At 51.6% G+C, this 22,705-nt stretch overlaps 2 protein-coding genes across 2 annotated transcripts; both read left to right on the forward strand.

Moving 5' to 3' along the window:
- Positions 1-9,207: 9,207 nt before the first annotated feature.
- Positions 9,208-9,707, forward strand: PG998_009358 (uncharacterized protein; the record flags this gene model as incomplete). Its single annotated transcript, XM_066876174.1, has 2 exons — positions 9,208-9,299; positions 9,515-9,707. 2 exons carry the CDS (start codon positions 9,208-9,210, stop codon positions 9,705-9,707), a joined length of 285 nt encoding a protein of 94 aa, XP_066728330.1.
- Positions 9,708-20,373: 10,666 nt separating this feature from the next.
- On the forward strand, positions 20,374-20,589 carry PG998_009359 (uncharacterized protein; the record flags this gene model as incomplete). The annotated part of the gene is made up of 1 exon (XM_066876175.1): positions 20,374-20,589. One exon carries the CDS (start codon positions 20,374-20,376, stop codon positions 20,587-20,589), a length of 216 nt encoding a protein of 71 aa, XP_066728331.1.
- Between the last annotated feature and the right edge of the window lie 2,116 nt (positions 20,590-22,705).

Genomic DNA, 22,705 nt, shown 5'->3' on the forward strand with positions numbered 1-22,705 from the left:
TTGTTCCTTTTGGGTAGGTACTGTATAACAAGGGCAAGAGGGATTGTGGAGTGCTGTCGATCGAGAAAAGAAGCAAAATGCTCGAGCACCAGGAGGAGCTTGTGGGTTGCGTGTACCCAGGCAACTTAACAGCCTAGGCGAAGGGGGTTTCGAAGCGGCATGTACAAGCAGTGGCAGTGGCAGTAGCAGGTGGGCGTGTACCGGGCCTGGTGGTAAGTAGGCTCAGGCCAGCGGCGATCTCCTCGGGAACAATGAGAGCGCTATGTGGGTTCCTGGATCAGAACGTGGCAGGCGGCAGCTGACGAGATCAATGAGGTATAGCGTTGAGATTAAATGTCGAATAATGGTTGATCGTGAAGGGGAGAGAGAGGAGTACCGCTACTTGTGTACGCTCCGTAGTGGATGATGAGTGTCCAAGGCGAGAGGTGAGCTCGGTATTCTGGGGACGCTCCTGAGTCCTCAGTCTCTTACTCTGTATCGTCTGAGCCTCTCTAGTGCGTGTACAAGTACATTGGCCAGGGAGAGATGGGTCTGTGTTGGTGGAAAGTCCGTGAGTTCTCGGATGGCGTGTAGCCTACAAAACGGTCGAGCCCCGGGTTGGTCATGGGTAGCAAGTCACCACCGTGTAATGTAGCTAAGGAACGGCTAATAAAGTAGCCTCCTGGGTGTCGTGGAATGCGATGCGATGCGCCGGTAGTTGGAGAGAAGAATTCTGCTTGGCTGGAAGAAAGAAAAGAACAACCTTAGTTTAGCTGCAACGGCGGCTGGTATTTGTTGTTTGGTGAAGCGATGCGGCCGCGAGGGGAGTCAGGTTCGTCTGGCGAGAAACAAGCGTGTGACGGGCGGTAATGATAGCGTCCAACTGACTGACTGACCAGAGAATCAAAGGAAGAACGTATGTACATGTATGTATGATCTTCACCAAATATTAATAGCACTGGCAGACTGGTCAATATGGCCTTCTCGGCCACCCGCCTATCAGTTTGGACATTAAATCAGAAATCGCGAGCAAGGCCTTCTAACCCGCTGCGGAACTGAAGACACCCCCGTCCACCCTAGACCGGGTTGTTCCTTGCGCGCCCCTGCCTTGCCTTACGTGGGTACGGCGGTACATGGTCTTCACCTTCTTCAGCAGCAGTTCGTCTGTCTGGCGCTGGTGGGCGGGGGGGCACATGGCTAGAAAGTGGGAAGGGGTCGCAGGAGGTGGAAGAGGGACCGGTGTGTACCGGCAAAGCAAGCTCTCCAGGTACTTGCAAAAAAAATACATACCTGCATACATGAGAGAAGTTCGAAGCAGGGGGTGGTGGATAGATGGAGACTGGGATGGATGCCCCATCTAGCAACCGGCATGCAAGAGGGTCAGGGATTCAGGGATGCTGGGATACAGGGATCATGGCTAGAAACTGGGGAGGGGGAGGGGGGGTGTTAGCTGCTAAGGTACCTCGACTGTCGACTGTCTAGCAGCTCTATGCCTTTTTCCCTTTTAGTCCGTCCCAGAGCCAGGGCCAAGGCAAGGTACAAGGCGCTGGGGCCCGGCTGCATCCTCTGCGGGGCAGCTTTTTAGTGACTTAGGCAGGTTGCCAGTGAAGGTGCCAGGCTAGTCAGGGTGCGTAATGCAGCAACAGCACAATTTCCTTTGCTTCTTTCTGCTCTACAAGTCTACTCGCCTACAATACTCAGTCCATCGTCATCGCCATCTGCCTCTTCTTGCTGCTACTGCGTGTCTCTCCTGTCACCTGCTGCATGTCACAGTAATACCATCCCGCTTTGGGCCTGGCTTACTAGGTCTCTTCCAGAGGCCTGGTGTTCGAACCATGATCCTGAAGGGAAAAGAAAGCACTCATTTGACTGAAGATGGCTTAGCTAGCTACTAGGCATAGATTGATAATGTAATGTCCAATTCGACTCAATGGAATCAAACAATGGCCGCATCGTAATGCCACTACGACATACTTCTCACCAGACTCAATCCCACTTCTTGCCCACACCAATAAGACACACAATATATCGTTATGCCGGCTACCCAACCTGGTCCAACCCAATCGGCTTCTGTCTGTAGGTAATTCCGATGTTGCCTACCTGACGTAGGCATGTGTATAGTAGTAGTGTATGTTGGGTAGCACATACAAGAACCTTTGACTAACATCAAGTCACAACCTCAACTACTGTAGCCGACAGCGCACCTCAAGCAAGATCGACCCGATGAACGACAACTCCGCCCCACTATGCAAATATGCTCTTATCAACTTGCCCGACAACTAGAAGACAACATCACCCGGCGCATATCAACCATGAAACTTAATAGCAGGTTGAGGGCGAGACGAACGCTACCTGTGTGTATTGGCAGTGTCCCTAAAGTGGTCGCATGCCATAGCATGTATGTAGATGCCGACCAGTTCGTCTTAGAAACTCTATGTACGTCAAGCGGCACGCTTATTTCCAAAAGGGAAACAAAGAAGATAGCCGGCCACACGCGAAGTGCGGGAGACTCGAGACTCGAGTACTTGCATTCGCATGTTGTGTTGGTCAAATTTTGCCGTGTCTTCCCCCTCAAAGCAATAGCTTCAGGGAGCTCATTTCCATAGACACAAGAATGGCGGGGCATGGATTGAGAGAGGAGGGGCCAAGCCCGCTGGCGATTTGACAGAAAGTATTGGTCGTCTTGGATTCATGGTACGTTACGCAGATAGGCAGGGTGTAGCACGGAGTATACCTGATGCTATGCAATGGATGAATGAGGGGTCTCGTCCTGAGTCTCCTAAGACGGGGGAGCGCGGTGGGATGGGGACAGCCGCGCACCTCATCCGATCCCCCTCCATCTCATGCACCCAGTAACATACCATCATGACTTTTCAAGCTACGGTGCCAACCCAAAGGGAGCGAGCCCCAATCACAACGGCCTCGGCCTTTGGCAGATATGCACATGGCGGCATGAGTTGGTAACATCGGGCGTTATCACGTCTCTGCGGCCGGTGACCGACTAGCACGCTGTCTGCCGTGTACGTCTGATTACCCTGAAATTGGGTTAAATCGCTTTTCTTCAGGTGATGCCCGCAGAATGGAGCCACATCAAACTTCGTCATGAGCTCTCTGCTGTTGTTGGTCATCTCCATGTCTTCAGGCAAAATAAGAACAAGACTTGGGCACGGGAGAAGTATGTAAGACTCGAGATGGGAAGCCCATAGAATGGACCCCAGTTCATCTTCATCCACCTGGTATGGAATGGGATATTTGGACTAATTGCCGATGGACAATGACTTAAGACTGGTGTTGCTCATCTAACGCAGCGAAACCTTTCTGCGTCAACAAAACAGGCCTCTGACATGAGAAATCAATCGGTGGGGTTAACGAAATTCAGAGCGAGTGCGGCGGATATCGACATCACCCACCATCTTGCTTATTACCTAATACTCCCAGCCTTTATTATACGGTGTACGGCTATCCATATCGTTGCTGACATCATCAGTTCCAGCCATCATAATTTCTGAAACAAATGAATGAAGGAAAAACGAATGTGACGTGTTTCCCACGCGTGACCTCGTTACCCCCGCTGCTGTTGGGTTGGACGGAGGAAGCGCAAGTCACGCAAGTCGTAAGGAGGAGGTAAGAAGTCTAGTGCGAAGTATATCGAGGTACTATTAAGTTTGATTCGTCAGAATCACCTCTCCCCATACTCGCTAGTGACTGGTGATGGTGAGGCCAATCAATCTTATGAATCTCTCCTATCCCGATTATCTGGTACCAGCAAAAACTAAGCTCACACTGCAATCTGTGCAAGCTTTATTGGTGTCGCAAGCGATCATTTGGTGGGATTTGGTGTTTCTGCCCTGGATCACGTTAGCTTCGGGTTCGCAGATTGCCATGCTCGTAAGCGAAGAGTTATTGTTGTTGTTATTGCTATTGTCGCTGTGATTAATATTGCGAATGCCCAACAGCAAACCCGAGTCATGCCCATCAACTGCCTCAGATCCGTATACTGCGACTGCTACCCCAACCTGGTAGCTAGGTAGGTGGTAGGCCGTCAGGCAACCGAGATAACCCAAGAATCGACGGGAGAGCCCAAGCTGGCCGGAGACAAGCGAGAAAGCTAGAGTGGTGAGTGGTTAGGTGGCTTGGACCGGGAACAGCCCCCAGTTGCAGGGGTCCGGCACAGTTGTTTAATAAGAAGCAAGAAATCCCACAGGATACTTCTCCGTCCCAATCAGGCAACCGGCTGGCCAGGGCCATTGTTTCAGAGGCTGGAATGACTAAACCGCAACTAGCTCTCCCGACCGCTGTCCACCACCAATCTGTTCTGCTGGCGCGAACTACAAGTGCCCTTTTGCCCCTCATCTTTCTCTTTTCCATCCTAGCACCTGTTCCGGAACGACCTTCCATCATCCCCCACCCCATATGACATGACAAGCCACCGTTTGCTGCGCTTGTACGTACGGTGGCAGGGCAGGTGGTATAGTTTTTGCTCCTTCCACCATGGATGCCATATCCATCAGTTTAACCTAGACTACACATCGCACCCCATCGTACGTTGCTTTGTGTGTTTTCTTCCTTCTTGATGTCATCTCGAGCCAGCACCCCATTTGTGACGGGCTTGAGCCAGGTTCACAGTTGATGGGCAGACACGCCGAGGCATCTAGCGTCGTTTCGAGTCGCTTGATTTCGACTACCGTCCTCCTCACAGGCAAGCCGGTGACTGCCGACCAGTGACGCATTGAGTGCAATCAAGGCATACGATGACACCAGCATCTGGAAAGTCGAGAATTAACATGTCAAACCACCCCCACCCGCGACATCCTCTGGCCTCCTCCTGCAGTGCATACCACCACTCCACACTGGCTGGCCATAGTCTGCACAGAAAGTTCTCGAGCATTATGGTTGAGACTACCACTGACCTGCACCATTTGCCTGCACAAAGCAGATCTATGCGCTACGACGTAAGGCAAGTTTGAATATCGGTGGGTTAATATACGGAGCCCGGCACTGGAAGAAAGAAGAACTTGCACATGGAGGGCCACATTGCCATTCGTCCAGTCCCTCTCCTGTCGTACCACGGTCTTTACCAATCACTCCTTCCGGCCAAGCTTTGGGCCAAGAGAGAGGTGAGAAGGTGAGCTATCAGGTTCTTTAGCTTGAATTCGTTCTCCAATACGAAGAAAAAGCCGTACGTATTCTTGGCAGCTATCACATCTATTTATGACAATAGTTCCTGGGAGTAGTGGTAAGCATTTCTGAAGCTGGCATAGTTGGCCCACGCAAGTAGTGTTCGCCTGAAACCTGTGACCCTCGTCACATATGTACATGGCTGCAAGCATCGTCAGAAACTGCAGCCAAGCTGCAGTAGTACTTGACTGGTGAAGTTCTCCTAACACTTCCGACGCAAGGGGCTACGAGGATGGCCGTGAAGTACATGTCATTCTGCAGCTTGTCGGGTTGCTTGTCGGAGAAAAGGACGGGATCTAGATTTAGTGATCGTGCAGAGGTTTGCAGAAAAAGCAGCGATTGGAGATATCCATCGCTTGTTGTCAGGATAGCCTCGTTCCCTATTCCATGCAATGCTGGAATACCGGTCGAGCCAGCTCGGGGTAATATCATTTGATCCATCTGTGTGAGTATGTGCGCAGCCGGTCATGGTCGTACGAATTAACGGCAATCAGGGATGAGGCCGATATCGTATCCTTGCTCTTCCCGAGAGCCGATGCCCTCCCGCGAAACCCTTCACCTGCTTCCGCCTGCTGCCAACATGCCTTGGAAAATAAAATAACAATGCGCGTTCGAGAATGGCTAAAACTGTGAGGAACCGAAGGGACGCCGCATGGCTTGCCTCCTACGGATGCAGGTGTTTCTGTACGTCTTAAGTGCGGCGCTGGATGGCGCGTCCTGGTTTTTATTTTTATTTCATATTATCTTACTTTTATTGTATTTATGATTGACAGGCTTCGTTCATAGGCCAAAATGGGCTTGAAACAAAAGCACGTGATTTACGTAGAAAGATGGCGGGCGATTGCTCTCGATCGTCCCTCGTGGCAATCCGTTCGTGGGAGGTTGGCTCAAACAAAAACTGGCCCGGGGATGCTTCCGACGTGAAGGATAGGCTTTACTACTACCAACAAGGCCTTCTGGAAGTCCTGCCGGCGCATCAGCCGAGAGCGGTGAGGAAGGCCGCTTGAATCCCTCCTATTCCACAAATGAACTCGGCCATTTGCACCCCTCATCCCAGTACGGCCGTTTGCATACATAATGTATTAAGCTGAACAGGACCAGGGGCAAGGGTTTGCACAAACGGAATGCGGCCAGCACAAGGTTCAGGGCAACAATGTATTACTGTGACGTCGGAATATTGATGGGCTTCCGATTGGCTTCTAACCTGCCTCACTCTCGCAGAGAGCCACTATGCTGCAACGTCGACCGTTTTTTTTTTTTTTTTTTGGTCTCTTCGCCTCGCTCACATTGTTCCAGCCCGCTCTTTGATGGTGAACGGAACAGCAAGAATTGCGATAGAAGAAAGGGAATAAAAGAGACCATGGGTATATCCTGCTCACAATGCGTGCTAGGCCTCAATGGAGGCAACCTCGCCCATCTTTTTGGTATGACCTGATTTCGATGTACGAGAGGTATACTGTAACATCCGTAGTGGTAACGCAACGGATCTGCTGGAGCATGCACATTTTGTGATAACGCCGCATCGCATCGCAGTGCAGCGCAGATCCTGATAAGTTGCGAGTTGCTGCAGGATCTCTTACCATAAAGAGCAAATGTCAAACTACAGCAACTGACTCTCGCAGGCTTGGCTTGGCTACTTTGGAAACCCAACATCGCACCAGTGTGTCGCATCTCAGAGGGGGTTCAATATCAATCACTTGCAGTCTACTAGTACATACATACATACATACATGCAGCAGCCAGTGGCCAGCGTAGATGCACATTTACATAGTTAACGGAAACGGTTGAACGACACCAACACCTGGCACGTGCGCAGCATGGGATGCAAACATTGGACAAGACGCTCTGGCCGCCGGTTCATCCATTTCTCGGTGAATAGCCTGAAGCAGCATGCCTGGCGATGACGGTAGTGACTGTATAGTTCGCCCATCATCATGAACAACTCATATCTGGTGCTTCGCAGTGTTCCATCACAGAGTGACATGCCTCTCGTTCTGTGCCATTTTACCCCGCAAAATGGCAATGGAAAGTTATGTACAAGCACACATGGACACGGCCGGACGCGATGTTCTTTCATGTTCCCCGCGATGCAATGCGAGAGCGGGACAGGATGGGACGGTCAAGTCCAAGTTCGGTTTTGAAGAAACGCCAGTCGGGGTTTAGACGGTCGATATTCGCGTCTTGGCGGTATACGCGCAGCAATTAGAGCGGACAAGCAACACACACCAAATACACGAGTGCAACTATCCTCGCATCAATAGCCCGTTAGTCAATGGGGGAGAAGAACGCATGTGCACGCACGGCACGGTCTGGCCAATGAACTGATACGGAGCTATACATACATACTACTCCGTGGTTCAACTCCTTATTCGCCTTAGAGGCCGAGGGGTAAAAGAATATTAAAAAAAAATATAAAAAAATAAAAAAGAGCCGGCACTCACATCAGCTGCGGCGTCGGCGAGGAACTTCAACGTAGATTTCCCAATACCTGAGTCATCGTCGGTGTTGCTAGGTGTGCCCATGACAATTTACAACCTCAACTCGTTTTCAATAGGTAGTTATCTTGCAGCCTAATGTTGACTGACCACCACGTGTGCATCCACCGCTCGGCGCGGCATTGTAGAACAAAACGGGAAGAAGTCCGACGCCAACGCCTCCGGGTAGACAGGTAGTCAGCCGCAGCCCAGAGCAAATGACACCATCGATTCTCGTTGCAATAGCGCTGACGATGTTCGGGTTGAACCTGGTAACACGTCCTGATCTAAGAAACGCCATTTACTGAAGGCCCAAGGGTCCAGCTGTCCAGCGGGGCAAAAAACATGTTATCAGGGAACAGCTACAAGGGTGATGGTTGACGATGCTAGTCTGTAGCGAATAGCCACTAGAAGAAGCCCAGCATGAAATCGCGGAACGGAAGCGAAAAAAGGTAAGGAAACAGATCAATGTCACCACCAGTGACCGGGTGCAGCCGCAGCCTTTCAAGACGACAGGCCTCCATCTCCATGTGCTATGTGCTAAGGGAAGACACGACAAGCCGGGCACTTCCTCTCTCTCCTGCTACCTACCTACGGACCGAACACGGCTTTCAGGGCTGGATAATGTCACGGGCTAGGTACAGTATCATGCACGAAATCCCGTCCCAATTCATCCAGACAACAGCATTCGGGTGTGTATCTACTCGAGTTGAGGTTGAAGATGCACGGAATACTGCTTGCATGCTGAGATGCGTCCGGCTAGCTTTAGGCTCGAATTGCCACGTCGTCAGTTCCAGCGACGACTCGCATTGATGATGCATGGGCTTTATTTGGATAAGTGCGGGATCTGCCATCTGAATTCCTTCCACCATGGACAGCTGTGATCCCGGATTTGGTTGTTCTGTTTGCAATGAGGATCATCCACTGCAGCCCCGAGCTGATCTGGCCTGTGTCGATAAACATCTCACAGTCCCGATCGCATTAGACAACGTATCATGATACGCTTCGGGAAATTTACAGGTTAATGTGTATGTTATGTAGCGTACAGGCGGCTGCCGTAGGTGGTGGGCATCATGCGACAGCGAGAGACGGGATAGGAATGAAATCGCATGCTGGAGTGCCCGAGACCGAACACGGGAGTCGAATCACAGTTCAGTTGCATATTGCTTCACCACCTACCTATTCTCATCATCCCGCCCGCCCCCATCCCGCCTGTGGTGTCCCCAAAAGAGGATCCCTGGCCTGGCCTAGACGATGGCGAGACCCTTTTCGTCCTATAGGTGTACATGAGCTTGTACTGTTTCGTCCGGCAAGGCAGGGGATCAACCATCCAATGTAACCCACCAAAATAGAAAGCCCAGGACTTCCTTGGCAGCCGCTTCCCCACATTCTGGAGACTCATGCGACACTGATGGCAACTGCACGCAAATCTGGATGTGCCAGGTACAAGTAGGTAGGTAACGTCCAACGACGTGAGCATTGGGACTGCGATTGGGGCTCTAGTCATATGGCTGGCTGGCCTATCTCCTGCCGTCTAAGCCTTCATACACGTCGTAGAGGAGAGACAGGTCACGAGATGCTCAGATCTATTCAACCGCCTTGGCAAAACCGGCTGCTCGCTGAGGATACTACACCACATCACATCAGACTGTCCAACTCGCTCTGCTGGTTTGCCAATGGCCCAGTGGCCCTTCTTGAGAACCACAGCCGGGAGCTACCCACCATCTCTTGATGGGTGTCAACGATCTTGGTTAAACATGACCTGCAGGCCAATGCAGTCCGGTGGGGCAGGATTGTCAGAAAAAAGAAAACGGATGATGCTGGCACTGCCCAGTACCTGACCTACAGGATGTAAAGACGTATACATACTACATATTTCCCAGTCCCACCACCGACCATAGCGGCACGCTTGGGGACACGGAGCACCGTCCGCTACGAGGATCTGTCCCTGGTGTTCCGGGGGCAATGGCTTCTAGCCGGGCAGGACGCAATGACCGCTTTGATGCACTTTGGACTGCAGAGCCCGAGGACACGGGATCTCAGATCATCGGCGGCGGCACGCATAAAACGTGGTAAACCGACAGTCTCCAGCGATGCGCCTGTTGAGGGCGGTTGTCTTGGACGATACCATCACCGGCATCGCCTAAGCACTACGATGTCCCCGAGGACCTGTCTCGAGCCATCGCTTAAGCAAGAGTGGTCGGGATTCGCCAACGAGCCGTGGCAACAAGATGCTTGCTCTTGCCTCCTACAATTTTCACTATTGCTGAAACCAGTTTGTCGTCTCGCTACATCTTGCCTCTTGCAATCTCCTGGAAACCCACTGCACCTGCATGCGAGTGTCATGCGCGCAGAACTTGGAGACCGGCTGGTTGAGTCGGCCTCTCGACATGGGCGATTCAGCCTCGAAGGTCATCTCGAGCATGCGGTTTCAGCACAGCGTGCCCCTTGGCTCCTGACCCAAGACCCTGAAACAGGACAGAAAGCACTCCATGCATACCCTTAAAGATTTGGCTTCTTCGATTTGCTTGTTCTCCAGGGCGCAGCACGCCATGGCTATGTCGAACAGGAGACATGCTCCAACGTCAAAGCGCGCACACGCTAATAGTGGCTACCCGCCAGTGCCTGCTGTGGAAGATGCAGCTTGTGGAACTTGCACAGGGCCGCGCACAGCACAGAGTGTCTGGTGTTACTAGAACAAGGGATGAACCACCTTCTCTCATTCGGCGGGGGGTTTAACAGTCTTCCACGCCAAATCGTCTGGCGAGGCTCGGTAGTTGGTAGTTGTGCCTTAAGACTAGGCTGGCACTGGACCGTATTTGTGAAGCTGCGCTATAAGCCAGAAGCTTATACGAAATCGAGCTTACGGCACTCCATAACTGCTATGCAGTAATCTTCGCAGATTTGGTGGGTAGCTAGCTGCATTGAAGAATCTTCAACACTCACTAATACGATTTGAGCCTGCATTTCCAGGCCTATCCTGAATTAGCTAGTGTAAGTGATCGCCACTGCTCACCAGCTTGGAGTCTGTGAAGTGAAGCTGTGGCCTGCTGCTTGTGGCTTCAATGGAAGGAGATGGAGTCTTGCCATGTTCACTGCTCACTGTGCAGGGTATTTGTTAAATTTGGCCGACCTCTGTAGCCCTGGCAATCCACGGAGAATACCGCTACTTAATCAGATTGAGTGCACTCCGCCGGATGTGGCAATCCAGGTACAGGTTGGCCGCCCAATTGAGGATGTGGCTCGTTGCGTACTTGTAGCTTCGGATGTTTTGCTTAGTTCTTTCGCAATGCATGAACATAATTACTTCGCACCGTGGCTGTGTCTGTTAAATATAGAGCGAGCGCGGGTTTGTGTAACAGTCAGCAGTTACACACACCTGACGTTCCATCGGCATTGCTCTACCGACTACTCACGGGCCAAGTGTTCACGGATATATGCCGCTGTCAATCCCTGACTGAACCAGGATCCCACCGGATATCCGACCAAACATCCCAGCCGCAATTCCGACTTGGACGCGAATCACATGTGCTGCTGGCAGTCCTCAGTGAACTCAATACCGTTACCAGGTAAATCCTTCCTAGTAACAGTAGTCGCAGAGACATGGCAATGTATGTTAAGATAAGCTCCGGGGGCCAACGCGGCTACTTCAAATCTACTACATACCACCGAAGGTTCGTCGTGGCGGCATTGCGGCTCGTGGCAAGGTGGTATTATTGCAGGGGCGATCTTGGGCGTGGGTCCACACGTCAACACCTTGACTGGACAACAAGAATATTTCAATTCGAGACAGCTTCTCCTCCAAGACCAGCACTCCTGCAAACTCCTCAGAGAACAAACCTGGTGATTCGGTTTACGGTGATTGAAGGGGTCAGCATGAGGGGCTGTTCGGTCTCATCAGTCAATCAATTCTCAAGAAGTCGAAGTCATGTCGCTGGTGGCTCGGGCATCCAACGCTGTGGCATGCCATAACTTCCCTATCCCAGCTGACACAGTTCTCAAGAACACAAACGACGCTCCGCTAAGATTTCGCCGTTGGTACTAAACCTCGGCATTGAGCATGGGCTGATAAAATGTCAGGTTTGTTGTTCCACCATTGGGGCTGATGGGATATGAAGCCCCTCCAGAACCCAGCCCGGAGCCTCTCACCTATCACCAATTTCATACGATGTTCAGAACGGGAGGCCCCTTGAATCGGATTTGAGAAGGTCTCTTGCGTGTTTTTCCTTTTCTCTCTAAGCAGTGTCTGTGTTTCCGCGAGTGGGTACCTGGCGGAAGGCGGACTTGATTTGAGCCGGTCCCTGCAGCCATCTGCATCCGCAGTGAACGGAGAGTGCCGTGGTTGTTGCAAACCCCCCCTGGATTGAATATACGTAGCCTTCTCACAGCGGAATTGGTATGTTCCGCTATTCACTACTTATATGCATTCGCTATTCGCTATTACTAAGAGCCTTAGTCACAACTAAGTCCCCCCCGAGTTTCACATCGCAGCCATTTAAGGCTAGATGTATGGATTTCGGTCCCTAAGACACAACCAATTCGATTGTGTCCGGCAAGTTCCAGATAGAGATTCTCTATGTACATGGTAACTGTGAAGCAGGTCATTATGGATCGTCGCCGTTGGGCCTTGGGGTAACAACAATGCTCTCCATCCCCAAGACACGGACATTACGGCGGCCGGCTCTTTTTTGTTGGTCACAGGTGTCTAATGCGGCAACCTCCTCGTCGAAGGTTCTTTCGTGGATCCTCCTCTTTACACTGCTACGGTACTTAGTCCAAGGGCGAATTGACCTTCAGTCCGGGAGAACGGAGTGTGCAACGCTTATTTGTCGTCAGCACCAGTATCAGGCAACCAGTCAGGAGCCAAAAGATGCCAAAAAGGCACAGGCTAGTAACGGCCGTGCTGCCGCGGGTGCCTGCCTTAGATCCATACTGCCCAAGGGTTGAGATGATACTTCAGAACAGTACTGTCGTGTCGAGAGCCTGTCGTCCTCCAAATCAGAGTAAAAGATGATGTATCCATGTCTAGATGCACTAATTTCTCACAGCTGCCGGTTGCTTGCCAACTGCTCCGTCTCTCGCCGACCTAGCCGACATCCGGGCAATCTTCACAAGGTGGAACATGATATGTCGATAAACTCCAACGTCTAGCAGGGTCGCTTAGAAAACCGCCAAGGCCATCCTAGACAACGAAGTAGCTTGTGTAATTGAGGGGCCTATTGGAGAGAAAGCCCACGCCCATGCGACGATCGTCACTCAACACCAAGACCGACAATCTTGGTAATAAGATCCTTAGTTAAGCCTCCACGTAGTACTTGGGCCAGGGACGGCCAGGGTTCCTACAACGCGTCCAGGCTCTTGGATTCAACCCGACACCAGTCATACATACATAGGCGCAGCCGAGAGATTACGGGTCGAAATGAAAATTATGCCAAATCGCCCCCCGATCAGAGCCACTTTTTGATCGGGCAAGTATACATACTCTCGTATACTCTCGTATAAGCAGGTTTTAGTTTGCATAGTTGCACAGTCCATGAGCTGGTCTCTGCGAGGTCCGCGAAGGATTTGGTTAATTACAAGACCTATAAGCAGCCAGCCGGCTTAGGATCCTCATTGGCCCAGGAGAAAAGGGGCCTCGCGATTGGTGGGTGCGTGCGGCGGTGGCCCTGAGGGGCGCCCGCAACCGCGGCCGGCATGCGGCAAGCGAAAAAGGCAATTTTCGGTGTCGCGATGGAGCTTGATCCCTGTCCTCGCTCCGTGATAGTTGTTGCAATTAAGACTTGAGACAGCTCAGGGTTCAAGGTCAGGGTTCATGACACTGACGATGCTAATGACCTTTCAACATGTACTTCGACGCCATCTCTCCACAAAACACCCGGGGCTGTTTAAGTCTAATGAGGTAGGATGCGTTTTCAAGGAACTATACGTATGTATACGGAGTAGTCAGGTACGGAATCAGCATTGAAATCAAAATCTGGCAGTACGTATATGTCGTATCATCTGCTATTAGCTTGCGAGGCCGACAATGCGAAGACAAGAGGTTTCCGCTGCATGCATCTGTGGCAAACTGCGCCCTGCAATATAATTGGAATTGTTCTCGAAGCAGGGCCAGTACTTCTACATTACACATGACCCGTCGCAAAACTGCCAGCTACAGGCCGGGGAACTCCCATTACAGGACAAGCAGCAAACATGGCTACACATACACATTCGTGTCCAACCTGGATCTTAAGGCTGTCGCATCGTCACGGTCGCCTGACTTGGGGGGTCTCCGGTAACATGACGGCCAACGTGATGTTTGTTTGATTTATGACTGGAAGAGGCCCGGAAAATATGATCATCATATCGTCGTCGTCGCCTCCGGCATCGCATCCGCCTTGCCCGGAGACCAAACACCCAGGGTCATTCGCTCTAGCTACGACACTGCAAGGGCCGCATTGGGGTTTGGTCACCGGACCTTCGTCCTACAGGACAATACACCACGTCTATTCACCTGAAGAGTGGCATTCGGGCCTGGTACATGGCCCGGGGTTCACGATAAGTCAAAACACTAAGTCGTTATCAACATGGTATATTTTCTTCCTACCCCTCTAATGGATGTACACACCCACGCATCACTTGATCCCTCTTCTACTCTTACTAATTCCCTGCTTCCCGCCGACGCGAAAACCCTCTCGCCTTTGGTCCCTTTTCCGGGGGCTCCGCCTTTTGTCACATGTAACATTACTCACTACATACATCACAGACAGGACTTGATGTACGTGCACGCTTTCGCGATGTAACGGGTTTTCCCTGTTGACATCCCACGCCAACGTAGCTTCGTTTACCGGGAAGGGACGCCTGGCGAGTAAGTGGCGCGCATCCGCGGCAGCACGGCGGCGAAACGCTTTCTCTCTTGGGAATGGTTTGTTTCTTCTCCTTCCCCTCCCCCTGCGTTGCGCTGCCCTGCCCTGCCCGCCTTGCGTGTCACTGCACACATTCTCTTTTCGTCTTGTTGATGTTTCGTCAACGACTCGTCGCAGCGTTACAGTACATGCGGCGTCCACAAATGAACATCGTGACTATCCTAACCTAACAGAAGTTCGTCTGGCCCCATTCCCTTCAGCACTTGAGCTAAAGATGGAGGGGAGGCTAGGAGGTCAGAAGGTAGTAATAGCGGAGTGGGGGAGGATGGTTCATGATGGTATTGATGATGCCATGTATGCTGCTGCTGCTGCTGCTGATGCTGCTATGGACCGCTCTTTTTCTATTACATACGCACATGCTTCTTTTTCCACTTTATCCTTCTTCTAATGCATCTTCTTACACTTCGGCGTCGCGGCGACTCGGCCGCCTACAGGACATGCAGGACCTGTGCCCCGGTCTTCCAGTATCGGCCGGATCGGTCCCCCGCGCAACAAGAACGGATGCCTGCCAAGAGCGCGAACGACTCGAGACCAAAAAAAAAAAAAAAAAAAAAAAAAAAAAAGAAGCCCATCCTCCCACTTCTAATGCTCAGAAGAGCAAGGGCATGCAGGTCTACGCAGCCCCAATTGAATAAGGGGTTAAGACACGGGGGTTGTATGGGAAGGCATGTCCGTTCACTCGCCTCTGCTCCGGATGCGAGAATCCAAAGATATGACAAGCAATGCTCCATTAATCCTGTCACCCCAAGGGTAAAAAGTAAGCATACCTGAGGTAATCAGTCCGATGTTGATCCTGCGAGGGATAAGCGGGATTGCCGGTGTCAACCGCCAATTGACGGAAAGGACAATAATGTAACTGCCAATGTGCCAAAGAACCAGGGAAGTGGTATTGAAACGATTGAAAAGGCGATCTGGGCAATTTCAACAATTATTCCCAGTCTGCCGTACCTATAATTGAAACATGTGTTATGGATCGGAAACCGGTGATCGTAACGGTATTGGGATAGAAAGATGGAGGAACATCCTAAAACAAATCTGTTACTTGCCCTTCCCAACCACCAATGATACCTCCCACGACCTGCGTCACTACCTATTGGTGTACAAGACAATGTACCCCGTACCTGCATCCGACATTCTGAAGCTGGTGAACCAAAAAGGTAGCGAGACTCGTTTCCGAGTTTCGGCATCCGGATCACCAGATCTTTGACAACTTCAGGCAGGCCCGCCCCATTCGGCCTTTTTCTGCTTCTCATTCTCTGCTGTTCTTTTCGTCTTCGGTAACATGTGCCCGTCTCCACCTGACGAACACCCAAGCCACGCGATGGAACTGGTTCGCATGAATTTGGGGGCTTGAGAGTGACAGTGGCAGTGGCATGGTTCGCTGCTTTGTTGCATACGACTGGACGGCCGGGCTATTGACCGCCTATAGCAGACTCTATTATGCGCCATGTACACGTGGTTTTAGGGGGAGGGGGAGGACTTATCACTCACGATTGCTGCTGATAAATGATGCTGTTACTGATGTTACTTCTCTCCTATTTTCCCGCTGCCGTATGTATGCATGTCTAATTGAGTGATTGATTAGTGGTTCCCTGTTTGAGTTGGGAGGCCAGAGGAGAGCAATGATGCATATGGAAGATGGCTAATGCACAGGAAGGTGAGTCAAAATGCAGGCACCGCCTGTGCAGAGTGGGCTTGAGTCCACTACTGCAATCGCGCTTCTGACACATTTTGACATTGAAGAAGAAGAAAGGGTGTTAAAAAAAAAAGGTCCCCTTTATCGTGCAGCGTACCTACATGCGTAGCTCGTAGTAGTAAGTACAGTAGCGCCGAGAAGGGTTTTTCTTTCTTCGCCATGATGGTCACATCAATTTCAGCGATTCCTCCTTTTTGGTGTCATGTTCTCTCCTAGCTGCAGGAGTTCGCAGTAGGTTCGCATGAGGGCGAGTGGGGGCGATTCAGGTGCAGTGCACTGCAGACTGCAGTGCAGCGTCCCCTGCAGACTGCAGCAGCAGCACCCGATAGCTGATAGGCGGCTGTATGTGTTGACTCAAGATAGTTGATTGACAGATATGAAGACGGCATCTTTTCATGTACCGGCAAGCTGAATTAGACTTTTTGATCTCGCTGTCTCTCTCCTCAAGATTTGCTAGAAGTCTAATCCATTTGCGTGTCCTCAGGTGATTGCACTGGGCACTTCTCGCAACCAGATACCGTCATTGGGGGGCAAGTCATTTACGTCAAGAAGAAGAAGACGGCATCACAACAAGACTTGGTCCCTCCTGGACGTGCTGAAAAGAAGTAAAACCCTTCGTTCAGCTTATATCCGAACGGCTGGAATATGCATGCGCGCGCTGTGGTCCTGCGTCTATAGCCGCCCGGCCGCCGTGCGAGGTGCCGCCGCTGAAGTCTATCTTGTTTCCCTCCCCCATTAGCCCCTGAAGCTGAAGTCGGAACTCTGACCCTTTCCCAAGCCCGGTCAGATTGAAACTTCTCCTTGTTTGCTGCTTGGGTGAAAGTCTATGTTTTGTAGATTGGTCTATCCGAATCAGCAGCTCTCTAACATGACGAGTATTCTTCCGCCATCTCCAGCTTCGTCGACGACGCGTCAAACTTCCAGAGTAAAGAGTCATGTCGGTCGTCTCGCAAGGGGACAGAAGACGTCACGATATGCATGGCGTGTCGGGCCCAAGCCGGGCGAGGATATGTTCGAGGGAATTGCACATTATGGTTATTGATTCAGGGGGTGCGTAAAGGGTCTGGTCAGAGTGCGTTGAAGTTGATCGTGAAGGATCGGGACTCTGCTTGGTCGAAGTCGCAATGAAGTCATGCGCATTAGTCGAGGCCATTGCTAACTTGTCGTTCCTGCATTTGATGAACACAGTCTCGTGAATTTCGTACCGATACCTTCTTCACTTCGGTACTCGTACATGTTGAGTGGACATTCTGGGACTTGATGATCATGGGCGGATATGCTTGCCGGATGCGATTTGTATAATTTATCTATTAGCGCTATAGATGATACCTACTCTAGTCGCAGTAGCACTGGACCGAAACCTGTTGGTTATACTGCTGAACTCGGCACGTGTTGGTCACGTAGACTGCAAAGAGTGAAGAACAATCTCCGCCGCGCCCGCTCTGGCTTCCTCCGTGGGCACACGTGGACAGCATCAATTCCATCAAGCGGCATGCTTTGGAATGCCGGTTATCTGTGGATTGGACCGCTTGTTGGGAAACGACATGGTTGAGAATACCTACTATCGTGTCCTTGTGATCAACCTTTTGATGTCGCCGCCCTGAAACCTGTACTTATGCTGGGTGTCCGTAAGATTGCGACATGGAAACGTTACCGTGGTTGGCTGTTGATGGCCTACACAGTGTCCGTCTCCTGTTTCCAGTCCAACAGGAAAGTTGGATAGATGCCTCCCTGCCTACTTACGCTTCCCAGGCCTGGAGATGGGGACAGAGAACACACCACTACACGGTCTTTGCTGAGCAAACCAGGATGTCAGTCAGTGTTGAGCAGGCAATGCTTGACTCGTGAGCTATTTTTGTTTCTGGATCTGGCAATGCACTTTGCATGGTGACAGTTCGGGAATAGACTTTGGCATCTGAAATCGCTGATGCGGTAACCCACCAATCTTGATGGACATGATATAATGCCGAGTGACGAAGTACAACTTGACGTCAAGAGACTACTTCGATGTACTGGAGACCCGTCCAGGGGCGTTGTCTTCTTATCGACGCCAAGGTTAAGGATGGCCTTTCAGTGTCGGTCTGCGCCTGGTAAGCATGCTTTCACTACTGGAACTCCCGTGCTTGATGGTGAGCCCCTTTACGCTGCAGCGGCTGTGTTGATGATATTGTCAATTCTGCGCCTCACATCACCTAGTCAGTCCCATCGACTTTCGGAACGAGTACCCAGATCGAGGACAATCGTTCTTTCTCTTTTTGGCCCTCGCCAGCCATTTGATTTCATTTCCGTGCTGAATGCCGTGAGGTTGAACCAATATCTGGACAAGTTTGGATATGGATGAACTCGCTACCAAACTACTGCCAGCCCAGCCCCTCTTTGCTGAAAAGGGCAATATTCCCTTGCCATTGATCATCTACCATCCATGCTAATGGGGGCGTACAGCTAGTGAGAATGATCCAATCGGCATGATGGGGTTTTGTTTGGCCACCATGGGATACCTTCCCGGGGCCTACCCGTCCAGTGTTTGCTCCCTTGCGACTGCAAAGTGTCGCATATTTGGAAGCCGTCGATAATGTTAGCTACTTTCCGATGGAAGCTGCTAGGCCAGAACTGTCCGTGATAAAGCTTAGGTACTAAGTACGTAACGTGGCCGGGGCGGGAAGATAGGCTCGGGCTGGAGTTGGAGGCCAGCTAGACGGGGGCAAGAGAGCGAGAGCAAGAGACAGCAGCCGCTTCCGCACCTCTACTGCCAATCTTCCAGACTGACCGGTTCCTTAGTGTCGTCAGTACCGGTACATGCGTCCAGCAGCACGTCCGGTGGACAACCCGGGGATCCAGGGTCGAGCGGATAAGGTTAATGGCAGCAATTCCCGCCACGGAAACGACGTACGGTGGTAATGCAATGGGGACGCTGACTCGAGGCGACTCAAAAACTCTGTTCCCCACCACCCGAGCGAGGTTTTCCGAACCGGCAGTCCATCTCCAAGGCCGTATACGGTAGGGGGGGGTTAATCCCAGCCCTCCAAAGGGTCCGGACCCCCGAGCAAGGACGTCCCCTGCTGCCGACATGGACTCCTGCTCCCGCGATTTGCGATTTAAAGTGTGAAGAAGAACGTGAAAAAGGACCATCCCGTCATACCCCGGGTTTCCATCTTAGCCCCAAGTCTAGTTGCAGATCTTGCTGGCGGGCATCACCCAACCCACACTACTGATCAATTCAAACAACGGCGCCTGTAGCGATCCATAACACCCCCAGGGCAGACCTGCTAGACAACCCGGCGAAACATGCTCACCAACCGCAGATGTTATAATACAGAAGATGTGCCGTGGTTTCCGGCCTGTCACCCAATGGCATGCCCTCAGTGGCTAGAAGAAAAAAGCCAAGCGGCCTAGTTCCTCAACTCGATCGTTTGCCATCACTGCTAGTGAGTCGGGCTAGCTTCAACGCTATTGATATACTTAGAAAACCTGTCGATCATCCATGTGGGTGATTCCGCCCTCGAGCGGAAACATAACGACGACACGATAATCCCAAAAGAAGGCTACGGGCTGGTAGCTGATGTGCGGCCGGTTTTGCAGTTATTTGCTATAGTTGGACGTCAAAGCATGTGGCGCTTTTCTTTTTCCTCCTCCTTCCCTTTCTTCGGGTGCCTCGTTTGCCTGCCGGGAACTGGAGCGATGCGCCTCGACGCCACCGGGGAAACGGCTTTCCTGCTATTGAGTTTACAGCTGCTCTTCCAAATATGAGAAGAGACGGCCAGCAACTCTGAGGATCCCGGGGCTATCTGAGATGGTGCGCACGTACTTCCTCGCCATCGCCTGTCATGGCTGTAGTCGATTTCCTAGCCTCACTGGCCACCTCGTAGTACATCCACCCACCAGAGGCCGACGTATTGGACAGTAGACCAGGCCAGGCCAGACCGAACCAGACAGCGGATCCCCCGGCATATCACATCGGGGGTGCTGGCGAACATCATGACTTAGATTGAAGGAGATGTCGCTGTCGTAAGGGGATATCCAAGTCCGTCATTGCCGTACTACTAAATGGCTGGGCGCTTACGAGTTTCCCCTAGGACGGCGTAACGGCTTAAGCTATAGCTTTTTTTTTTTTTTTTTTAGTTCGAAGTAAGTAATTTCAAACATGCCCGAAAACACCCTGATGCGTGGCGTTCAGGCCGGCTGGCAAGCTGACTCGACGGGGAAGGTGAAGCTACCACCAACTACCGGTACCCATGTGAATGCAATTCCCAGCAGTTACAAGTGCCTCGACTCAATGAAACAAGACATCGCTGGTCGTTTCAGGGGTGTCGACGTCTGGTCTGATCTAACCTCCAACGATGACCACAGAGATCACTGACTGGCTGTCACCGTAGTGCGTGCGGTAAGACGTTTCTTTGTCATTAACACAGAAGACACATGCCATGCCATGCGTTCTGCCAGATTTATCGGCGATAGATGGATAGATCCACCTACTCCGTCGTGAGAGCCAGCTTAGAAGGAAGTCAGCTACATACTAGACTCCCACGGGCTGCTTCTCCGTCTTCATCGCAACGCCCGTGTCCTATAGACCCGCCAGTCTATGTATGTACTCGTTGCCCCGTCGCAGGGAATGTCACGAGGACCACGACGGAGTAGTAGTACCGGTACTGACTTCATCCTGCCAGGAAACACCTGGTATTTGCGCGGTGGAGAAGCCGTCCGTCCTACTGCGAGAGTGAAAATCGCGCCAAAAGCGGCATCGGCACAGACATGGTTGAACATCTGTTCGTGAACTGGAGAAGGTTTGGCACCTGCGGCAGTCTGAGCTCGAGCTGAGCGATCACCTCATCAGTTAGGTCCTGCACTGACCCCCCATCGTTCTGAAGCCCTTCGGCCTCGAGACTTCGCGCGCGGAAAGCATTCCACGAGTTTGCTCATCAAACACGAGGCGAACTGTCACTAGGTGATCTACGTGTGTGATAATTTGACGACATTCCATGGTCGACGTGGATACCGAAATCGCAGTGCTCGATGCCCTTGCCTAGTAGTCTTCCCTTAATCGCCGCTGCCGTGTACTCTTGACACACAGGAGGGGTAGCCAAAGAAATCGCAAGTGTGCTCCGAGCGCATCAGACCACAACGCAAAGACACGACAAAGGCGATCATGGAGCTTCTTGCCCGCAATAAGCGGCAGGGCACTCTGCGGTGCTATCGCTCTGAGGGTCCAAATTACACTTGACGTGCAGTGTCCGAGCAACGGACCAAAAAGGGCATTGAGCTGGTTTGCGACAATGGATATCTATTTCTAGGCACATGACGACGACCCCTAGGCTAGGTCGCGGTAGTCGCGTCTTCTTCGCCTGAGTCCCTGGATTAATCGATTAGTCTATGGCCACTATTAAAATAAACCCTACATTATGCGTTGGCTGTATCCAGGGAAAGAGTGAAGTGAAACGCCATTATTAGAGATCTAATGACGATGGTTATGTCTGGTGGATCGACCACGGGACGAGCAAGGAGAAACTCCCAAGACCAACCTGCATTGCCATAGTTTCTCAAGTATTTCTCTTGGTCTTATGCAGCCACTCAGTGCAACCTGGCACCGAATCAGTGGTTGCCGCGATTCGGAAATTACAAGGAAGAATTTATTGGTCGTTTATTCACCGCTAGAACTCAGCCTGCCGCGCCTCAGAGCATCTTCGGGATGTTTGCAGAGGGGCGCGATGGCCGCATTATCTCAAAGCAGACGACAATTTCCGCATCTCGACTCTTTTGGGCATCACTCGAGGTCCAGTGGTCTCTCTCGTCTGGTCCACGACATGCAAGGACCGATCATGCTGCAGGGTGTTGATCGGGAATAGCTGTGGCCCGCTGTACAATTGGCGTGCTCCCATAGGGGGAGTTAGGGAGGGGGATCTCAAACAGCGGCACTGCATTAAATCGACCTTGCAGCCGAGGCATTGCAGTATCGCTTCGCAAATGAAAATAAATAAATAAAACCGGCCGAGTAGGAATTGGCTCGGTGAACGGGGCAGCCTGGAGGTACAAGCAGGTGAGAAGTGATAGGTGGAATTGATACTCACACCGCTGATATGTACTCGACGATATTGGGTATAAGTTAGCTAAGGGGGTGCAAGATCCACCCCTTGCCCTTTGTTCCAGACTTTGGCCCTGGCCAAGAGGTAGGGATTCTGTAATCCTTGGGTCTTCGTGATCCCCACGGCTCCTCAACAGCCCAGCTAGGCGGAGGAACATATGGTCTGTCACCTTGGGGAAAAAAGGCTTGTCGCTGTGTTACAGGTTGATGAAACGACCAAGTGGAATTTCGACAGCGTCCTTCGTGGCCCTCATCAGATTTGGTCAAGTCACAGCTACCGCCACGAGGCTCGGGCTTTTACGAGTATCGAGGCGACGACGGGAATCCAAGAAATGCCGCGGAATGCACCGCGCTGAATCACATTATCGTGGCGTTGTGCTGCATGGTCGCGCGAGGT

Source organism: Apiospora kogelbergensis (assembly GCF_038363985.1).
Source record: "Apiospora kogelbergensis strain CBS 113332 chromosome Unknown utg000006l_segment0_segment0, whole genome shotgun sequence".
NCBI lineage: Eukaryota > Fungi > Ascomycota > Sordariomycetes > Amphisphaeriales > Apiosporaceae > Apiospora > Apiospora kogelbergensis.